This window comes from Salmo salar, chromosome 05 (assembly GCF_965601325.2).
Source record: "Salmo salar chromosome 05, fSalSal1, whole genome shotgun sequence".
Taxonomy (NCBI): domain Eukaryota; kingdom Metazoa; phylum Chordata; class Actinopteri; order Salmoniformes; family Salmonidae; genus Salmo; species Salmo salar.
In genome coordinates this window covers 38,158,844-38,178,227 of record NC_138295.1, presented here as the reverse complement: position 1 = coordinate 38,178,227, position 19,384 = coordinate 38,158,844, and the positions used below count along the sequence as shown (strand labels likewise).

The 19,384-nt window shown below is 39.9% G+C and overlaps 1 protein-coding gene and 1 non-coding gene across 9 annotated transcripts in view; one reads left to right on the top strand and one right to left on the bottom strand.

Annotated features, from left to right (window-relative positions):
• LOC106604881 (protocadherin alpha-C2) overlaps positions 1-19,384 on the bottom strand; it is a 212,718-nt gene that overhangs the window by 124,716 nt on the left and 68,618 nt on the right. For 7 of the 8 annotated variants that reach the window (XM_045718169.2, XM_082975195.1, XM_045718167.2 and 4 more), the window contains exon 2: positions 2,008-2,085. The exons of the other annotated variant lie outside the window; for it this stretch is intronic. In XM_045718169.2, coding sequence (XP_045574125.1) covers positions 2,008-2,085 — 78 coding nt within the window. The remainder of the gene's footprint in view (positions 1-2,007; positions 2,086-19,384) is intronic. 8 annotated transcript variants of the gene reach the window in all.
• trnaa-cgc (transfer RNA alanine (anticodon CGC)) lies at positions 5,606-5,679 on the top strand. The gene has a single exon. It is a non-coding gene; the product is annotated as a tRNA-Ala (tRNA).

The following is a 19,384-nucleotide window of genomic DNA, read 5'->3' as shown; positions in this document are numbered from 1 at the left end:
GCATTAATCATGAAAACACATTTCTATTTCAGTGTTGTATGGCATCAGTGAGATTTGAACCTATGGTCTGTCTGCTCTCTATCCACGGAATTAGTCCGTTGCGCCAGCAAGATGGAGTAACCATGCCATGTTTTTAATTAAAACTCATACAAAGCTGTAAATGTTTTTGTCCATTCAAACGGACCCTATTTGAAAGGAAACAAGCATTCATTAAGATCAGGTGTGGCCAAGTAGTGGACGCGGCCAACACATCTGAACACACTTCAGGTGTGTTGAGAGAGTTTTTGTTAATGCTGAGAACGATATATAAGTTTTAAAATAACACTTTGCTGACTCTGCTAACGCTTTCTTGTGGTTTTGATGGAAAGTTTTCTTAACCTTTGCGTGAGTTCCAAATATCTATAATGGTCACCGCAGCGTGAGTTTTTCTATGCGCGTGATGTCAGACTGCACTCACTGTTCCAAAATGTGATTGTTGCGCAACAGGAAAGCTAACTCACACAGCCCTCAAACCAAGGCATGCTGCCTGTTAATTATCTACAGTATAGGCTATGTTTCAACTTGTCAATTTCAAATGATTTTCTAACAAGTTTTATTTTCTAACAACAGTGTGAATTAATTAATTCACATAGAAGTAGCTCATTTCGCTGTTGACGACAATTTACGTTTGAGGTATTACTGAGCCGGACAAACTTCTCTCTTCGACGAGGGCCCAAGCACTTCCCCAGTGTTTCCCCAGATCAAGTATGCAGGCATTTGCATATCTCCAGTCAGAACAGAACTTGCAGAACCTGTCAGCCAAGAGATAGCTAAATATGACAGCTTGTGTTAGGTCTCTCTTTCTTCAGTTAGCGCTAGGACTGCTCACATTGAGGACATACCATTGTAAAGACTGTGTTTATGCAACATGTTCCTGTAAAAAAAACAGTGGCCAGCTCAAACGCTGACTGTTGCATCCGCCGTAACTGGACGTTCTAAATAAGTGTTCTAATCCCACCGGTTTGAGCGCACGCTGCAGGGACCACTGTAGAATTATCACACCTGTGTGTCCGTACGCGTTTAATCTTCAAAGAACATTACTTTAAATAGAACGATGAGGAAACCTCCAGAAAACATTATGCTGAAGTCCTGGAATTCCCACATAAGAACGTTGTTTCGTAACGTTCTCTGGACAATTTGAGAGCATGACTTTATATAGAACCATGAGGAAACCTGTAGGAAATGTTATGGGAAGGTTGTATGCAAAATAAGCATAGGCACAACCACGCTCTCACCAAGCTCTAAGCAACATATGGTTCTCAGAACGTTATGTGCTAGCTGGGGTATGCGCGTGTGTTGTGTGCGTGCTTGCGTGCATGTCTGTGTGTGTGTGTGTGTGTGTGTGTGTGTGTGTGTGTGTGTGTGTGTGTGTGTGTGTGTGTGTGTGTGTGTGTGGCTAATATAAGTTGAGTTAGTGCATAAAACGACTACATTTAATCCAACAAATGGATTGCTTTAGCAATATAAAGGCCAGGAAACTAACCATGCCATTAAAACCAAGGCTATGGTTGGCTGTTTGATTGGATATCCACACAATAGGCATCGGTAGTAATCACTCTGATAGGCTGTCCAAACCTCCACGCCTATAACAGGCTCTTTGATTGGCTCTCGGAGTGGCTGGGGACACAGGTGGTGTCCGGTAGATTTACAGTCCCCTTGGGACCACCTCCAGCGGGGTAAGAGCTCCACAGCATAATAGATTCACTAATACCCCCCCCACGGTGACACACATGCTGCCTCCCTCCTATTCCCCCCCAGCCCTCCCTCATTTCCCCATTCTGACGAGCACTACCATGCACCAAGGACGGGGACCCCACAAGGACGACCTATTACGTACACACAATGTCAGTGACACTATTGCCGGTGACACACTGTTACACACTTATAGGGAGACGCTGAGAGAGACTGAGACGACATGTATAGCTACGTAACACATTGAGACATGTATATTCAGGGATTTTACTATACCGTTAGTTTTCTGGGTTGTGTGTGTGAGAGAGACTGGGGGCGACTTCGAGGATCCTGCCTTAATGTTTCACTTCTCATCTGTATCCAAAAGAGAAACACAACAAACATTTGTAGCGCACAAATATTATGATCCTCCAACCCCCATCTGTTAGGTTTGCAGGGAAAAATAGAAACATGTCCGTCTTGCCAAGAACGCAGTCATGCTTAAACTTGACATAATGTATATAAACCTGATGAAATTCACCAGGCATTTAATACATGCACACATATGAGTATAAGTGAAGGAATATGGCCTGGACCCCACTATCTTTATCTAAATGAATAGAAACACATTGGCAATAGATATCAATAGAGCTCTGAGCGCACGCGCACACACACACACACACACACACACACACACACACACACACACACACACACACACAGAGAGATAGATTTAGTTCAGCCTTTGACCAGGAGGGGGAGATTTTTCATTCAGTTCTTTTGTTCTCCCTAGATCCTGGCTCTCTACTAGAGATGAGATGAACTGATTTGCCACACATGACACAAACACTCCCACCCACCCCCACAAAACCACATATTGCTTGATAAATACATGCACACAATCCCAGCCACTCAGACACACACCACATAAACGATAACCGTGGTTCAGTTATTAAATCTGTTTGGGATGCCGCCGTGCATGTGTCTTTCTCCCCTGCGGAAATGAAAAAGGAAATCTCCAACCGTGTAAGAAACGAGAGATAGAGTACACAGCTGTGTGCCTGTCTAATATCACCAAGCAAGCGCTCAGCTAGATACTCATCAACACAATAACTCGCTGCAGACAGAGCAAATCTACATTTGAACAGCAATCGAAAACCCGGGCACACCGTGTTTCTCAAAGAGACAACCCTAATCATCTACACTACGACATTGCCCCTCTCTCAATAGATAGATAGATATAGGAGAAGGCACTAAGGTCTAAATGTATTGTGTGATACCAGTCTCCTTCATATGTAACAGGATATATTACAGCAGTGTGCACTGCTGAGTGTGCAGTGCAGTGAGTTCAGTGCAGGTCCAGCCTTGGTGCAAGAAGCCTCAATGCACTTATTTAAATAAGACTGAATAATGCAGTGGAGCTCTGGTCTGCAGAGTGAGACACTTTGGAAGCAGTTTGAAAGAGTGTCTCAGCCTGCTCCCCTCTCCGGAACTCATCTGTTCGCAAAGCCTCCGTTTTCTCTGTAGTTCTTCTTAGAAAACATGAAACATCATCTTCCACTTTCAACATCAAAACGTAGTCACCTAAATGCATCATCAACAAGCAAATGAGAAAAAAAAGGACATGCTTCCCACTTCAGATGAACCGAGTTTAGTGTGTGTGTGTGTGTGTGTGTGTGTGTGTGTGTGTGTGTGTGTGTGTGTGTGTGTGTGTGTGTGTGTGTGTGGCACGTGCCTGCACGTGTGTGTGTTGACGTTACCCTTTCATTGGTAGCCCTGTGTGGAGGTTGCATGTCCACCATATATTACAGCTCCTTAGAGGTACTGAAAACCCTTTTAACCCAGGCCGTTTTCACTAGTTATTCCTGCCATTTGCAACCTACTGTATCATTCGCCTAGACTGTAAAGGCGAGGTGGTGAGATATGCGTGAGGAAGGAGATGGACAGAACGAAGAGTAAGAGGGGAGTACATAACGAGAGAAAGAGTGACAGCGCTGTAAAAAAAAAAGAATTAAAAAAAAAGTGGAAAAATCCCCAAAAACAGAAAGATATAGGGAGAAAGAGAAGACTAGTAAAAGACGGTGAGAGGACTAGAGGAGGAAGGCGGGCAGGAGTCACCGGCTCCTGAGACTGAGAATGACTGGCGTGTCTGTTTGTTCTCTCTCCTCTGCTCTGCTCTTATACAGCCACTGCGACATGAAGATCATTTCCTATAATCGCATTGCGCAAGCACCAAAGTGGAATCGTCACTTAGACACGGTTTTAACGGCCGCCCTAATCCTGGAAAACAGGGAATACTGACAGTGCGGGCAGAATGGAGGTATTCACGAAACGGGATTTGGAGGAATTTGGGAGCATTGTGCGTTTGTAGCAAGAGTTAGACAAGGTCAGAGGAATGACACATGGGGCCACAGACACTTTGCTTCAGAAGTATGAAACTATGTTAGAGGAGACTGGAAAGTGAATGAGGATTAGATAGTTGGACGTAAACAGGAGACTAACAAAGCAAGTGCATGACCACGCTACTCTCTCCTCCAATCACAACCAGCCAAGAAGAGAAACAGAATTACATTAATGTTATGTTTGGGTGCTTTTTTTTTGTCTTTGTGTGATTGTTTGGAAAAAATCTTTTATTTTGACACACAACTCCTATTAGAGTCAGACTTTGGTCTCGTTATCCAGTGTGATGCATTGTGGATAATATGGTATCTGGCCTACTTTATCAGAGTAGCTGATGTAGTGTGATGACGCATGGGGATCTCTAAACCATCCATCCTCCATCATTACTAGCTATGACACACTGCTGAAATCTAAGCCATTCATCCCGGTCTCATCAGAACGCTTTATGAAACATGGAGCATGACTGATAGGATAGCCTGCAGACTAGCGCTGAGAGGGTTCAGTGTACCTCACATGTACGTGACCCTACAGACGCACACACACACATGCACACGTAAGCACACAGACACGCACACACTCAGGTCCAAAGTTATTGGCACCCTTGATTAAAGATGGGTGAAAAAAAGACTGTCAAAAAGAAATGATTCATATGCTGAGCTATATAGGTTGCAAAAAAAAGGGAAATTATATTATTTTATGTTAATACAATTGCTCAGAGAAAGAGATTTTGTGAAACAAGTAATCTTTTTTTCTCAAAAAGACAGGGCTCAAATGTATTGGCGCCCCTTTTTCAATCCCTTTCAATACCTCACCTGAGGATAAAGACTTTTACTAAAACCTTATTATGAGATTGAAGAACACATTGGGTGGGATCTTAGACCATTCCTCCATAAATAATATTTTCAGATCCTTGAGATCCTTCGTCTGCACTTCTGGGACTACCCTCTTCAAATCACAACCAGATGCTGTTCAGAGATAGATGGGAGGGGGTGAGTGGAGCTGACAGGTGGGACTAAAAACAACAAGATAACTAATGTCAAATCTACTGTGTCCGGAAATATATATATACTGTAGGTTCAGAACTTTTGTGAAACAACACAGTTAAAAACACGGCAAAAACAAAACTGGATGGTCTTCAGAGATAGATGGGAGGGGTTGAGGGTAGCTGAAGGGTGGGATTAAAAACAAAAAGCTGGAAGTAGAAGCCTAATTAGTTTACTCCAATTAGGTGAGGGGTGGTAGGGTTAGGGGAAAACAATGAAGGAAAATAGATTTTAAATAAATCTATCAATATATACACTACCGTTCAAAAGTTTGGGTTCACTTAGAATGTCCTTGTTTTTGAAAGAAATGAAACATTTTTTGTCCATTAAAATAATATCTAAATGATCAGAAATACAGTGTAGACATTGTTAATGTTGTAAATGACTATTGTAGCTGGAAACGGCTGATTTTTTTATGAAATATCTACATAGGTGTACAGAGGCCCATTATCGTCCCGTGTGGCTCAGTTGGTAGAGCATGGTGTACGCAACGCCAGGGTTGTGGGTTCGATTCCCACGGGGGACCAGTACGGACAAAAATAAAAACATGTATGAAATGTATGCATTCACTATTGTAAGTCACTCTGGATAAGAGCGTCTGCTAAAATGTTTTTAAAAAAGTAAAACAATCAGCAACTGTCACTCCTGTGTTCCAATGGCATGTTGTGTTAGCTAATCCAAGTTTAGCATTTTAAAAGGCTAATTGATCATTAGAAAACCCTTTTGTAATTATGTTAGCACAGCTGAAAACTGTTGTTCTGATTAAAGAAGCAATAAAACTGGTGTTCTTTAGACTAGTTGAGTATCTGGAGCATCAGCATTTGTGGGTTCGATTACAGGCTCAAAATGGCAAGAAACAAAGTACTTTCTTCTGAAACTCGTCAGTCTATTCTTGATCTGAGAAATGAAGGCTATTCCATGCGAGAAATTGCCAAGAAACTGAAGATCTCGTACAACGCTGTCTACTACTCCCTTCACAGAACAGCGCAAAACTGTCTCTAACCAGAATAGAAAGAGGAGTGGGAGGCCCCAGTGCACAACTGAGCAAGAGGACAAGTACATTAGAGTGTCTAGTTTGAGAAACAGATGCCTCATAAGTCCTCAAATGTCAGCTTCATTAAATAGTACCCACAAAACACCAGTCTCAACGTCAACAGTCAAGAGGCGACTCCGGGATGCTGGCCTTCTAGGCAGAGATCCTCTGTCCAGTGTCTGTGTTCCTTTGCCCATCTTAATCTTTTCTTTTTATTGGCCAGTCTGAGATATGGCTTTTCCTTTGGAGCTCTGCCTAGAAGGCCAGCATCCCGGAGTCGCCTCTTCACTGTTGACGTTGAGACTGGTGTTTTGCGGGTACTATTTAATGAAGCTGCCAGTTGAGGACTTGTGAGGCGGTTGGAACCAAAAATCTCAAATTTGGACTCATCAGACCAAAGGACAGATTTCCACCGGTTTAATGTCCATCGCTCATGTTTCTTGGCCCAAGCAAGTTTCTTATTCTTACTGGTGTCCTTTAGTAGTGGTTTCCTTGCAGCAATCTGACCATGAAGGCCTGATTCATACAGTCTCCTCTGAACAGTTGATGTTGAGATGTGTCTGTTACTTGAACTCTGTGAAGCATTTATTTGGGCTGCAATTTCTGAGGTTGGTAACTCTAATGAACTTATCCTCTGCAGCAGAGGTAACTCTGGGTCTTCCTTTCCTGTGGCGGTCCTCATGATAGTCAGTTTCATCATAGCTCTTGATGGTTTTTGCGACTGCACTTGAACTTTCAAAGTTCATGAAATTTTCCGGAATGACTGACCTTCATGTCTTAAAGTAATGATGGACTGTCATTTCTCTTTGCCCATTTGAGCTTTTCTTGCCATAATATGGACATTGTCTTTTACCAAATAGGGCTATCTTCTGTATACAACCCCTAACTTGTCACAACTCAACTGATTGGCTCAAATGCATTAAGGAAAGAAATTCCACAAATTAACTTTTAACAAGGCACACCTGTTAATTGAAATGCATTCCAGTTGACTACCTCATGAAGCTGGTTGAGAGAATGCCAAGAGCGTGCAAAGTTGTCATCAAGGGTTAAGGGAGGGTTTGGCCGGCAGTGATGTCCTTGTCCCATCGTGCTCTTACGACTCCTGTGGCGGGCCGGGTGCATGCACGCTGACACGGTCGCCAAGTGTACAGTGTTTCCTCCGACACATTGGTGTGGCTGGCTTCCGGGTTAAGTGGAAATTGTGTCAAGAAGCAGTGTGACTTGGTTGGGTCGGCTCTCGACCTTCGCCTCTCCCGAGTCCGTACGGGAGTTGCAGCGATGAGACAAGACTGTAACTACCAATTGGATACGACGAAATTAGTGATTAGGATGCAACAGAGAACTTTTCTGTGCAACAATGTCTCTGGAAAACGTCCACATTATTTCCAGGATTATCCGTTTCGATAACCGAGACACCAGACCAGCTCGCCGGTAGAGAGACAAGCTAGCTGCAATCAGATGAGTGTGGGAAAAGTGGGTGGACCGCCTTCCCCTGTTTTACAACCCTGGGCCCGTTACTGTTGATGAGCAGCTTATGCCATTTAGGGGCCCCTGCACCTTCAGGCAGTACATACCGTCTAAACCCGCAAAATATGGAATCAAGATCTGGGCTGCCTGGGATGCTGCTTCCTCATTATGCGTGGAACTTGCAGGTGTATATGGGGAAGCCAGATGGAAGAGCCCCTGAGAAGAACCAAGGGATGCAGGTGGTCCTGGACATGACACCGGGACTCCGTTACCACAACATCACATGCAATAACTTTTTTACTTTGCACAAGCTGGGACAGGAGCTCCTCAAGAGGAAGCTGATGATGGTACAAAGAGTACGAAATAACATGCCAGAGCTCCCACCTCAGCTGTTGAATACATAGAACAGGCCTATCAATTCCTCTAAGTTTGTTTTCACGGCACACACGTCAATAGTAAAATATGTGCCAAAGAAAGGCAAAACTGTGGTACTCATGAGTACGCTGCATAGGGATGGGACAATCTGTTACCAGGAACATCAAAAAACAGAAATCATAATGGATTGCAATGCCACAAAGGAGGGGTGGACAATTTAGACAAGCTGGTGACAGGCTACAGCTGCAAAAGAAGAACCCTACGCTGACCACTTGTGATATTCTTCAACATTTTGGACATCTCGGCGTACAACGTCGTTGTCATCTGGATGGCGTTGAACCCAGATTGGAACAGAGGGAAGCTCCAGAGGAGATGGCTCTTTCTCGAGGAGCTGGGCAAGGAATTGGTAAAACCTCAAATCCAGAGGAGGCAACATATCCCAAGCACCCCAGCTTTTGCAGCCATCGTAAGGATGACTCAGGAGGAGGATGCTGGTTCCCCATCCGCCCAACCCACATAACCAACAACTCCAATACCAGAAGTGTGAGTGATGTTGTTGCATGTGTGTGTGTCTGACTCTCCTACCTTGGCCTGCTGTAACTATATATGTGAGTGAGTGAGTGAGTGAGTGAGTGAGTGAGTGAGTGAGTGAGTGAGTGAGTGAGTGAGTGAGTGAGTGAGTGAGTGAGTGAGTGAGTGAGATGCTAGTAAAATTCCTGAACTAAGTGTTATCATCATTCTAGAAGAAGCGCTGTGATGTGTGTGGACCCAAGGACAGGAAGACACAGTACACATGCATCAAGTGCAAGAAATACATTTGCAACACACAGACAGTAAAACTCTGTCCCTTATGTTGTGTGTAGACCGGCCTTACTTTGAATTTGTGTTCAGTGTGTCCTTCCAATTTGTTCTGTTCAAAGCAATAAACATCAATAGTGATGAAAACTTTGTTTCATTTATATTTGTTCAAGATAAACATGATTTATTCCACCCAGGTCTTGATTCTAATTGATTTCTGTTTACAAAAATCACATTTTATAAAACAAATTGCGTAGAGCTTTTATTGATACCGTAAATGTGATCTACATTAGCAGAGGTAAATGGCAAATATTATGTTTTGCTTGTAATTGATATAAGTCAACATCTAAGTATTAAGTATTTTTACGTAAATTGTTATAGCTGTATTGTTTTAAAAAAAAAAAAATAATGTTGTGGGTCCATCAGACCTGCGAACATTGGGTGAAAAACCAAAACATGAACACCACACAAGGGTTAACAAGGGCCCCAGGACCAGTGGTATCAAAGTAGCCCCATAACATCAAAGATCCAGCACCATATTTTACAGTAACTATGGTATGGGGTTCTGTTCTACATATGCCTATTTCTTTCGAAGCAAAGCCCACCACTGATATCTGTAGCCAAAGAGCTCTATTTTCATCAATGATCTGGAAAGATTCTGTATGGAGGCATGGTCTAAGATCCCTTCTCCAATCTCATCATTTTAGAAAAAGGCTCAGTGCTTTTATCCTCGCAAGGTGAGGTATTAAAAGGTATTGAAAACAGGGGTGTCTCACATAAAATATTGTCTAAAAACCTACCCAGAATCACATAGTCAAAAACCATATACTACTACACTGTCACAATCAACTACTACTCAGTTAGAACGTTGTCAGAATGACACAAAGAGTCCAGAAAACCCACTGCACAGATACAGTACAAGACTTCAGCATCAGTGCCTAAAAAGCAACTAAGACAAACTGTGAAACGGGAGCCCTTTCCCTCTCATTGTTCCTGTCACAGCCACACACACAAGTGAGAGCGACTGGCACACTGAAATATGCAGCACTGCTGACAGCCCCAGTTACCCGAAGAGAGAAGAGAGGATGGGGTGAGGAGAGGACAGACAGACAGACAGACAGACAGACAGACAGACAGACAGACAGACAGACAGACAGACAGACAGACAGACAGACAGACAGACAGACAGACAGACAGACAGACAGACAGACAGACAGACAGACAGACAGACAGACAGACAGACAGACAGTGCACTCTTAGAAAAAAAAGGTCTAGAGCCTAAAAGGGTTGTTCGGCTGACCCCATAGGAGAACCCTTTGAAACTTTCTTGGTTCCAGCTAGAACCCTTTTAGTCCCAGGTAGAACCCTTTTTAGTTCCATGTAGAACCTTTTCCACAGAGGGTTCTACAAGGAACCCAAAAGAGTTTTACCTGGAACCAAAAAGGGTTATCCTAGGGGGACAGCTGAAGAACCATTTTGGAACACTTTTTTACCAAGAGTGTGGGGTGAAGACTGTGCCTACAGACAAAGAGACAGACTGACTGAGACTGCAAAGAGGAAAGGAAATAAGAGAGGAAAGAAAAGGAAGGGAATGGAAAGGAATTGAAAAGAAAGGAAAGGAGAGGAAAGAAAGAAAATAAAATTAAAGGAAAACGGAGAGGAATGCAGATAGCAGAAGAATAAGAGGTGGGGGGAAATGAGAAAAAAATGTATGAAGTAATAAAAAACTAAATATGGACAAGGAAACAGAAAAGGACAGAATATAGGAGAGGAGCCCATCCAATACAGCAAGCACAGGAAGACAGAGAAAGAGGAAGGTTTCAGACATTTTACATCCGACTGCACTCACACTAGGAGACAGAAGGGGGCACAAGAGAGAGAGAACGAACGAGGGAGAAACTGGCTGTGTGGGAGGAGGTCGAGATAGCGAGATCCGCTGTGTGTGAAAAAGAAGGCAAAATGGAGAGAGAGAGAGAGAGAGAGAGAAAGAGACAGAGAGAGAAAGAGAGGGAGTGAATGAAAGAAAGATGGAAAAAAAGAAGGACAGAGGAAGAGGGAACCAGAAAGACGAGCTAAGAAACAGAGTGGCTGCGAGAATAAGGGCGAGTGATGGAGAGGGGAGGGAGATGGAGAGGGAAGGGGGAAAGATGGAGGGAGAGAGTGAGAGATGGAGGTAGAAGGGGTAGAGAGCTGTCTCAGTCATTCAGTCTAATAGTGTAATACTCATCCACAACACTCACATCCCACTGTTTAATTCATACAGGACGGCCCAGTAGATAAGATGGCGGGAAATATAAGAGAGGAGAGTACTGACTGACAGGAGCAGAGGCAGGGGAATCTTTCATCTGCACGCACACAAAGACACACACATATAGACACACATACTATACACTAAAGAAGAGTGGATAAATATGTTTGACAGGCAAAGCCTGAGCAGGTCTGCCTCCCTGTGCAGGAGATGGTTGTCTCATTGACGTTAAGTTATTATAATACCATTATTAACCAAAATTCCCAAATCTCAAAGAAATCTCTATGGCAGATGGTCTCCCTAAAAAAAAACAGCCGACAGACAGACGGACAGACAGTGAAATAAAAAGCTAGATGAGTCACACAGTCCAGGCCTCAAGTTGTCAAAATCGTCAGCAGTTATTTCCAAGAAAGAGAGGCTCAAAATGTGTCAAAGAAAGATCCTTAAAAGGATACAGTTAGATAAAAGAAGCAAACACAGGAATGTCTTCCTCCCATTAACCTGTGAATATAGTGTTCTGCATTGCAATTATCTGTACAGGCAATTGGAGTAGAGAGAGAATGGCGGTGAGTCATCGGCGACCTGGCCCATTCTCGCATATCAGAGTGTGCTGGTTTTAGAAATACACGTCATGCTGTCATGCATAACGCCAGCCTGAAACACCTGTTCGTGTGTGTGTGTGTGTGGAGTGAGTTTAGACCTGTGTACAGTATATGTGTGTAGCCTATGTGTGGGTGAACATACAGGATGTCGGCCCACATGGGACATTTTACACACAACTGAATGCGCTCATAACAGGCCCAGCATTACCCAGGTTATGGGGCAAATGGCACCAGGGGAGTCAGAACCCTGCAGATGGGATCACTGCTCTCTGCAACGGCCATAAAAACACTCTCAATTCAATCTTCCATCCGTGAATAAAGTAAACATTGGATGGATTCATCAGTGACGTTTGCAGCAACTGTGGCCACATTCAATTGTAGGCTTCCTACATCTACTCAGCCTGCATTGGGAGTGCATGATAACACTGTGTGGGGTCAAGAAGCTTAGGAGGGCTGAGTTCAAGATAATCAAATGTTATGTGTCACATACACATGGTTAGCAGGTGTTAATGCAAGTGTAGCGAAATGCTTGTGCTTCTAGTTCCTAGTTCCGACCATGCAGTAATATCTAACAAGTAATCTACCAATTCCACAACAACTACCTTGTACACACAAGTGTAAAGGTATGAATACAAATATGTACATAAAAATATATAAATGAGTGATGGCCGAACGGCATAGGCAAGATGTAATAGATGGTATGGAGTACAGTATATACATATGAGATGAGTATTGTAGGGTATGAAAACATATAAAGCAGCATTGTTTAAGGTGGCTAGTGATACATTACATCAGGATGGCAAGATGCAGTAGATGGTATAGAGTACAGTATATACATATGAGATGAGTAATGTAGGTTATGAAAACATGATGTAAAGTGGCATTGTTTAAAGTGGCTAGTGATACATTTTACATCAAGATGGCAAGATGCAGTAGATGGTATGGCGTACAGTATATACATATGAGATGAATAATGTAGGTTATGTAAACATTATCTAATATAAATAATATAAAGTGGCAAGTGATAAATTAATTACATAAATGTTCCCATTACTAAAGTGGCTTGAGTTGAGTCAGTATGTTGGCAGCAGCCACTCAATGTTAGTGATGGCTGTTTAACAGTCTGATGGCCTTTAGATAGAAGCTGTTTTTCAGTCTCTCGGTTCCAGCTTTGATGCACCTGTACTGACCTCGCCTTCTGGATGTTAGCGGGGTGAACAGGCAGTAGCTCGGGTGGTTGCTGTCCTTGATTAACTTTTTGGCCTTCCTGTGACATCGGGTGGTGTAGGTGTCCTGGAGGGCAGGTAATTTGCACCCGGTGATGTGTTGTGTAGACCTCACTACCCTCTGGAGAGCCTTCCGGTTATGGGCGGAGCAGCTGCCGTAGCAGGCGGTGATACAGCCTGACAGGATGCTCTTGATTGTGCATCTGTAAAAGTTTGTGAGTGTTTTTGGTGACAAGCCGAAATTTCTTCAGCTTCCAGAGGTTGAAGAGGCGCTGCTCCGCCGCCTTCACCACGCTGTCTGTGTGGGTGGACCATTTCAGTTTGTCCGTGAAGTGTACGCCGAGGAACTTAAAACTCTCCACGCTCTCCACTACTGTCCCGTCAATGTAGATGTAGATAATTAAATATGTTGCAATGTTGTACAACCATTTTCAGGTTCTTGAATGAGAGACCATGGTAGCATTGCAACAAATACAATCACTTTCCTTTTCTTCAACCATCATTCTGCTAGTGGACATTCAACAAAGTGTGTTTACGTTGTATAACTCTGTACTGTGTGGCTCTTCTGGCTCAGTGACTTGGATGCAACCTCCTAGTGACCTCTAGCCAGCTCAGTCTCCAGGGGATTCACCGATGATGCCAGACCGAGGATCAGCAGCTGCTGTTTGGGCTGAGAGTAAAAACTACTGTAATATTAGGTAAGAGAAATGACTACTGCATTAGCTAAGAGTATATACTACTGTAAAATTAGCTAAGAGTAACGACTACTGTAATATTAGCTAATAGTAAAGACTGCTGTAATATTAGCTAAGAGTAAAGTTAACTGTAATATTAGCTAAGCGTAACGACTACTGTAAAATTAGATAAGAGCAACAACTGATGTAACATTAGCTAAACGTAACGACTACTGTAATCTTAGCTAAGAGTTATGAAGACTGTAATATTAGCTAAAAGTACAGCTAAGAGTAACGACTACTGTGATATTCGCTAAGAGTAATGACTACTTTAATATTAGGTAAGAGTAACGGCTACTGTAATCCTAGCTAAGAGTAACGACTACTGTAATATTAGCTAAGAGTATAGACTACTGTAATATTAGCTAAGAGTTACGACTACTGCAATATTAGCTAAAAGTATAGACTACTGCAATCCCAGCTAAGCGTAACGAAGACTGTAATATAAGACAAGAGTATAGACTACTGTAATATTAGCTAAGAGTAAGGAGTACTGAAAATTAGCTAATCGTAAAGACTACTGTAAAATTTGTTAAGACCAACAACTACTGCAATGTTAGCTAAGAGTACATCTAAGAGTAATGACTACTGTAATATTAGCTTAGAGAATATACTACTGTAATATTAGCTAAAAGTATAGACTACTGTAATCCCAGCTAAGAGTAATAAAGACTGTAATACTAGCTAAGATTACATCTAAGAGTAATGACTACGGTAGTATTAGCTAATAGTAAAGACTGCTGTAATATTAGCTAAGAGTAACAACTACTGTAATATTAGCTATGAGTAACAACTACTGTAATAATAGCAAAGAGTAAAGATTTCTGTTATTTTAGCTAAGAGTAACGACTACTGTAGTATTAGCTAAGAGTAACGACTACTGTAGTATTAGCTAAGAGTACATACAACTGTAATATTAGCTAAGAGTAAAGACTGCTGTAATATTAGCTAAGTGTAACGAACATTGTAATTCTAGCTAAGAGTATAGACCACTGTAACAATTACTGAGAGTAAAGACTACTGTAATATTAGCTAAGAGTAAAGACTACTGTAATATCATCTAAGAATATATACTAATGTAATATTAGCTAAGAGTAGACTATAGCAATATTAGCTAAAATTATAGACTCCTGTAATCCTAGCTAAGAGTAATGAAGACTGTATTATTAGCTAAATGTACAGCTAAGCGTAACGACTACTGTCCCGTGTGGCTCAGTTGGTATAGAGCATGGTGTTTGCAACGCCAGGGTTGTGGGTTCGATTCCCACGGGGACCAGTACGGGAAAAAAATGTTTTATGAAATGTATGCATTCACTACTGTAAGTCGCGCTGGATAAGAGCGTCTGCTAAATGACTAAAATGTAAAAGGACTACGGTAGTATTAGCTAATAGTAAAGACTGCTGTAATCTTAGCTAAGAGTAACGTCAACTGTAATGTTAGCTAAGAATATATACTACTGCAATATTAGCTAAGAGTAACTACTACTGCATTTTTAGCTAAGAGTGACTTTAGCTAAGAGTAATGATCACTGAAAAATTTGCTAAGAGTAAAGACTACTGTAATATTAGCTAAGAGTATAGACCTATGTAACATTAGCTGAGAGTGAAGACTACTGTAATAATAGCAAAGAGTAAAGACTGTGATTTTAGCTAAGAGTTTATACAACTGTAAAATTAGCTAAGTGTATAGACAACTGTAATATTAGCTAACAGTAAAGACTACTGTAATATTAGCTAAAATTATAGACTACTGTAATATTAGCTTGGAGTAACAACTACTGTAATATTAGTGTAATATGAGCAAAGAATAACAACTACTGTAATATTAGCTAAGAGTAAATACTACTGAAATATAAGCTAAGAGTATAGACTACTGTAATACTAGCTAAGAGTAATGAGAACTGTAATATTAACTAAGAGTATAGACTACTGTAATATTAGCTAAGAGTAAAGACTACTGTAACATTAGCTAAAAGTATAGACTACTGTGATACTTGCTAAGAGTAAAGACTACTGTAATATTAGCTAAGAGTAATGACCACTGTAATATTAGCTAAGAGTATAGACCACTGAAACATTAGCTGAGAGTAAAGACTACTGTAATATTAGCTAAGAGTATAGACTAGCGTAATATTAGCTAAAAGTAATGACTACTGTAATATTAGCTTAATAGGATGACAACTGTAATATTAGCTAAGAGTAATTACTACTGTAATATTAGCTAACAGTAAAGACTACTGTAATATTAGCTAACAGTATACACTACTGTAATACTAGCTGAGAGTATAGACTACTGTAATATTAGCTAAGAATATATACTACTGCAATATTAGCTAAGAGTAACTACTACTGCATTTTTAGCTAAGAGTTTATACTACTGTAATATTAGCTAAGAGTGACAACTGCTGTGATATTAGCTAAAAGTAAAGACTACTGTAATATTAGCTAAAAGTAAAGACTACTGTAATATTAGCTAAGAGTAATGATCACTGAAATATTAGCTAAGAGTAAAGACTACTGTAATATTAGCTAAAAGTAACGACCCCTGTAAAATTAGCTAAGAGTACAGCTAAGAGTAACGACTACTGTAATATAAGCTAAGAGTAAAGACAACTGTAATATTAGGTAAGAGTAACAACTACTGTAATATTAGCTAAGAGTAAAGACTACAGCAATATTAGCTAAAATTAAAGACTACTGTAATTCTAGCTAAGAGTAATGAAGACTATAATATTAGCTAAAAGTACAGCTAAGACTAATTACTACTGTAATATTAGCTAATAGTAAAGACTACTGTAATATTCGCTAACAGTAAAGACTACTGTAATATTCGCTAACAGTAAAGACTACTGTAATACTGGCTAAGAGTATAGACTACTGTAATACTAGCTAAGAGTATAGACTACTGTAATATTAGCTAAGAATATATACTACTGCAATATTAGCTAAGAATATATACTACTGCAATATTAGCTAAGAATAACAACTACTGTAATATTAGCTATGAGTATAAACTACTCTAATATTAGCTAAGAGTGACAACTGCTGTAATATTAGCTAAGAATATACACTACTGCAATATTAGCTAAGAATAACAACTACTGTAATATTAGCTATGAGTATAAACTACTCTAATATTAGCTAAGAGTGACAACTGTTGTAATATTAGCTAAGAGTAATGATCACTGAAATATTAGCCAAGAGTAAAGACTACTGTTATATTAGCTAAAAGTAACGACCCCTGTAAAATTAGCTAAGAGTACAGCTAAGAGTAACGACTACTGTAATATAAGATAAGAGTATAGACTACTGTAAAAAGAGCTAAGAGTAAAGACAACTGTAATATTAGGTAAGAGTAACGACTACTGTAATATTAGCTAAGAGTAAAGACTACAGCAATATTAGCTAAAATTATAGACTACTGTAATTCTAGCTAAGAGTAATGAAGACTATAGTATTAGCTAAAAGTACAGCTAAAAGTAACGACTACGGTGGAATTAGCTAATAGTAAAGACTGCTGTAATATTAGCTAAGAGTAAAGACAACTGTAATGTAAGCTAAGAATGTAAGCTAACGTCTACTGTAATTTTAGATAGGAGAAACGACTGATGTAAGTTTAGCTAAGAGTATATACTACTGTAATATTAGCTAAGATTACTAACATCACTGTAGTTGTCAAAGAGTATAGACTGCTGTAATATTAACTAAGAGTAATGATCACTGTAATGTAAGCTAAGAGTAAAGACTACTGTAATATTAGCTTAGAGTATAGACCTATGTAACATTAGCTGAGAGTAAAGACTACTGTAATATTAACTAATTGTAATGACTACTGTAATAATAGCAAAGAGTAAAGACTACTGTAATTTTAGCTAAGAGTAATGACTACTATAATATTAGCCAAGAGTAAAGACTGCTGTAATAATAGCTAAGAGTAATGACTACTGTAATTTTAGTTAAGAGTCTAGACCACTGTAACAATTCCTGAGAGTAAAGACTACTGTAATATTAGCTAAGAGTAAAGACTACTGCAATATTAGGTAAAATAATAGACTACTGTAATATTAGCTAAGAGTATAGACTACATTAATTCTAGCTAAGAGTAATGAAGACTATAATATTAGCTAAAAGTACAGCTAAGAGTAACGAGTACGGTATAATTAGCTAATAGTAAAGACTGCTGTAATATTAGCTAAGAGTAAAGACAACTGTAATGTTAGCTAAGTGTAACAACTACTGTAATTTTAGTAAAGGTAACGACTGATGTAACTTTAGCTAAGAGTAATGACTACTGAAATATTAGCTAAGAATATACACTACTGCAATATTAGCTAAGAGTAACTACTACTGCATTTTTAGCTAAGAGTATATACTACTGTAATATTAGCTAAGAGTGACAACTGCTGTAATATTAGCTAAGAGTAAAGACCTAAGAGTAAAGCTTAATGGAATGACTACTGTAATATTAGCTAAGAGTAATTACTACTGTAATATTAGCTAACAGTAAAGACTACTGTAATATTAGCTAAGAGTAAAGACTACTGCAATATTAGGTAAAATAATAGACTACTGTAATATTAGCTAAGAGTATAGACTACATTAATTCTAGCTAAGAGTAATGAAGACTATAATATTAGCTAAAAGTACAGCTAAGAGTAACGAGTACGGTATAATTAGCTAATAGTAAAGACTGCTGTAATATTAGCTAAGAGTAAAGACAACTGTAATGTTAGCTAAGTGTAACAACTACTGTAATTTTAGTAAAGGTAACGACTGATGTAACTTTAGCTAAGAGTAATGACTACTGAAATATTAGCTAAGAATATACACTACTGCAATATTAGCTAAGAGTAACTACTACTGCATTTTTAGCTAAGAGTATATACTACTGTAATATTAGCTAAGAGTGACAACTGCTGTAATATTAGCTAAGAGTAAAGACCTAAGAGTAAAGCTTAATGGAATGACTACTGTAATATTAGCTAAGAGTAATTACTACTGTAATATTAGCTAACAGTAAAGACTACTGTAATATTAGCTAAGAGTATAGACTACTGTAATATTAGCTAAGAGTAAAAACTACTGTAATATTAGCTAAGAGTGTAGACTACTGTAATACTAGCTAAAAGTAACAACACCTGTAATATTAACTAAGAGTATAGACTACTGTAATATTAACTAAGAGTAAAGGCTGCTACTGCAAATCTGCGCTCACATTCCACCCCCATATGAGCTCAAAATAGACAGCTGACTACGAAAGCGTTATACATTGTGTCACGTGTGCTCCCTCTCCGGCCACTAGGTCACCAGTCTGCTCATCATGGCACACACCTGTCACCATTGTAACGCGTAATTGCGCATTATGACACTCACCTGGACTCCATCACCTCCTTGATTACCTGCTCTATATTTGCCACTCCATTTGGTTCCTTCCCCAGACATCATTGTATCTGTATCTGTTTCATGTCGGTGTTTGTTTCATGTATTTATTAAATGTATTCACTCCCTGAGCTTGCTTCCCGACTCTCAGCACACATCGTTACACATTGCTCCCTTGGTATAGGAACAGTTGTGGAATACATACTCTAGAGATCTGAATATTATTATACAGTACTAATATAGGTACGGTACTATATACACAGGCATTTGTATATATACAGTGCATTCGGAAAGTATTCAGACCCCTTCACTTTTTCCAGATTTTGTTACGTTACAGACTTATTCTAAAATGTATTACATTAATGTTTT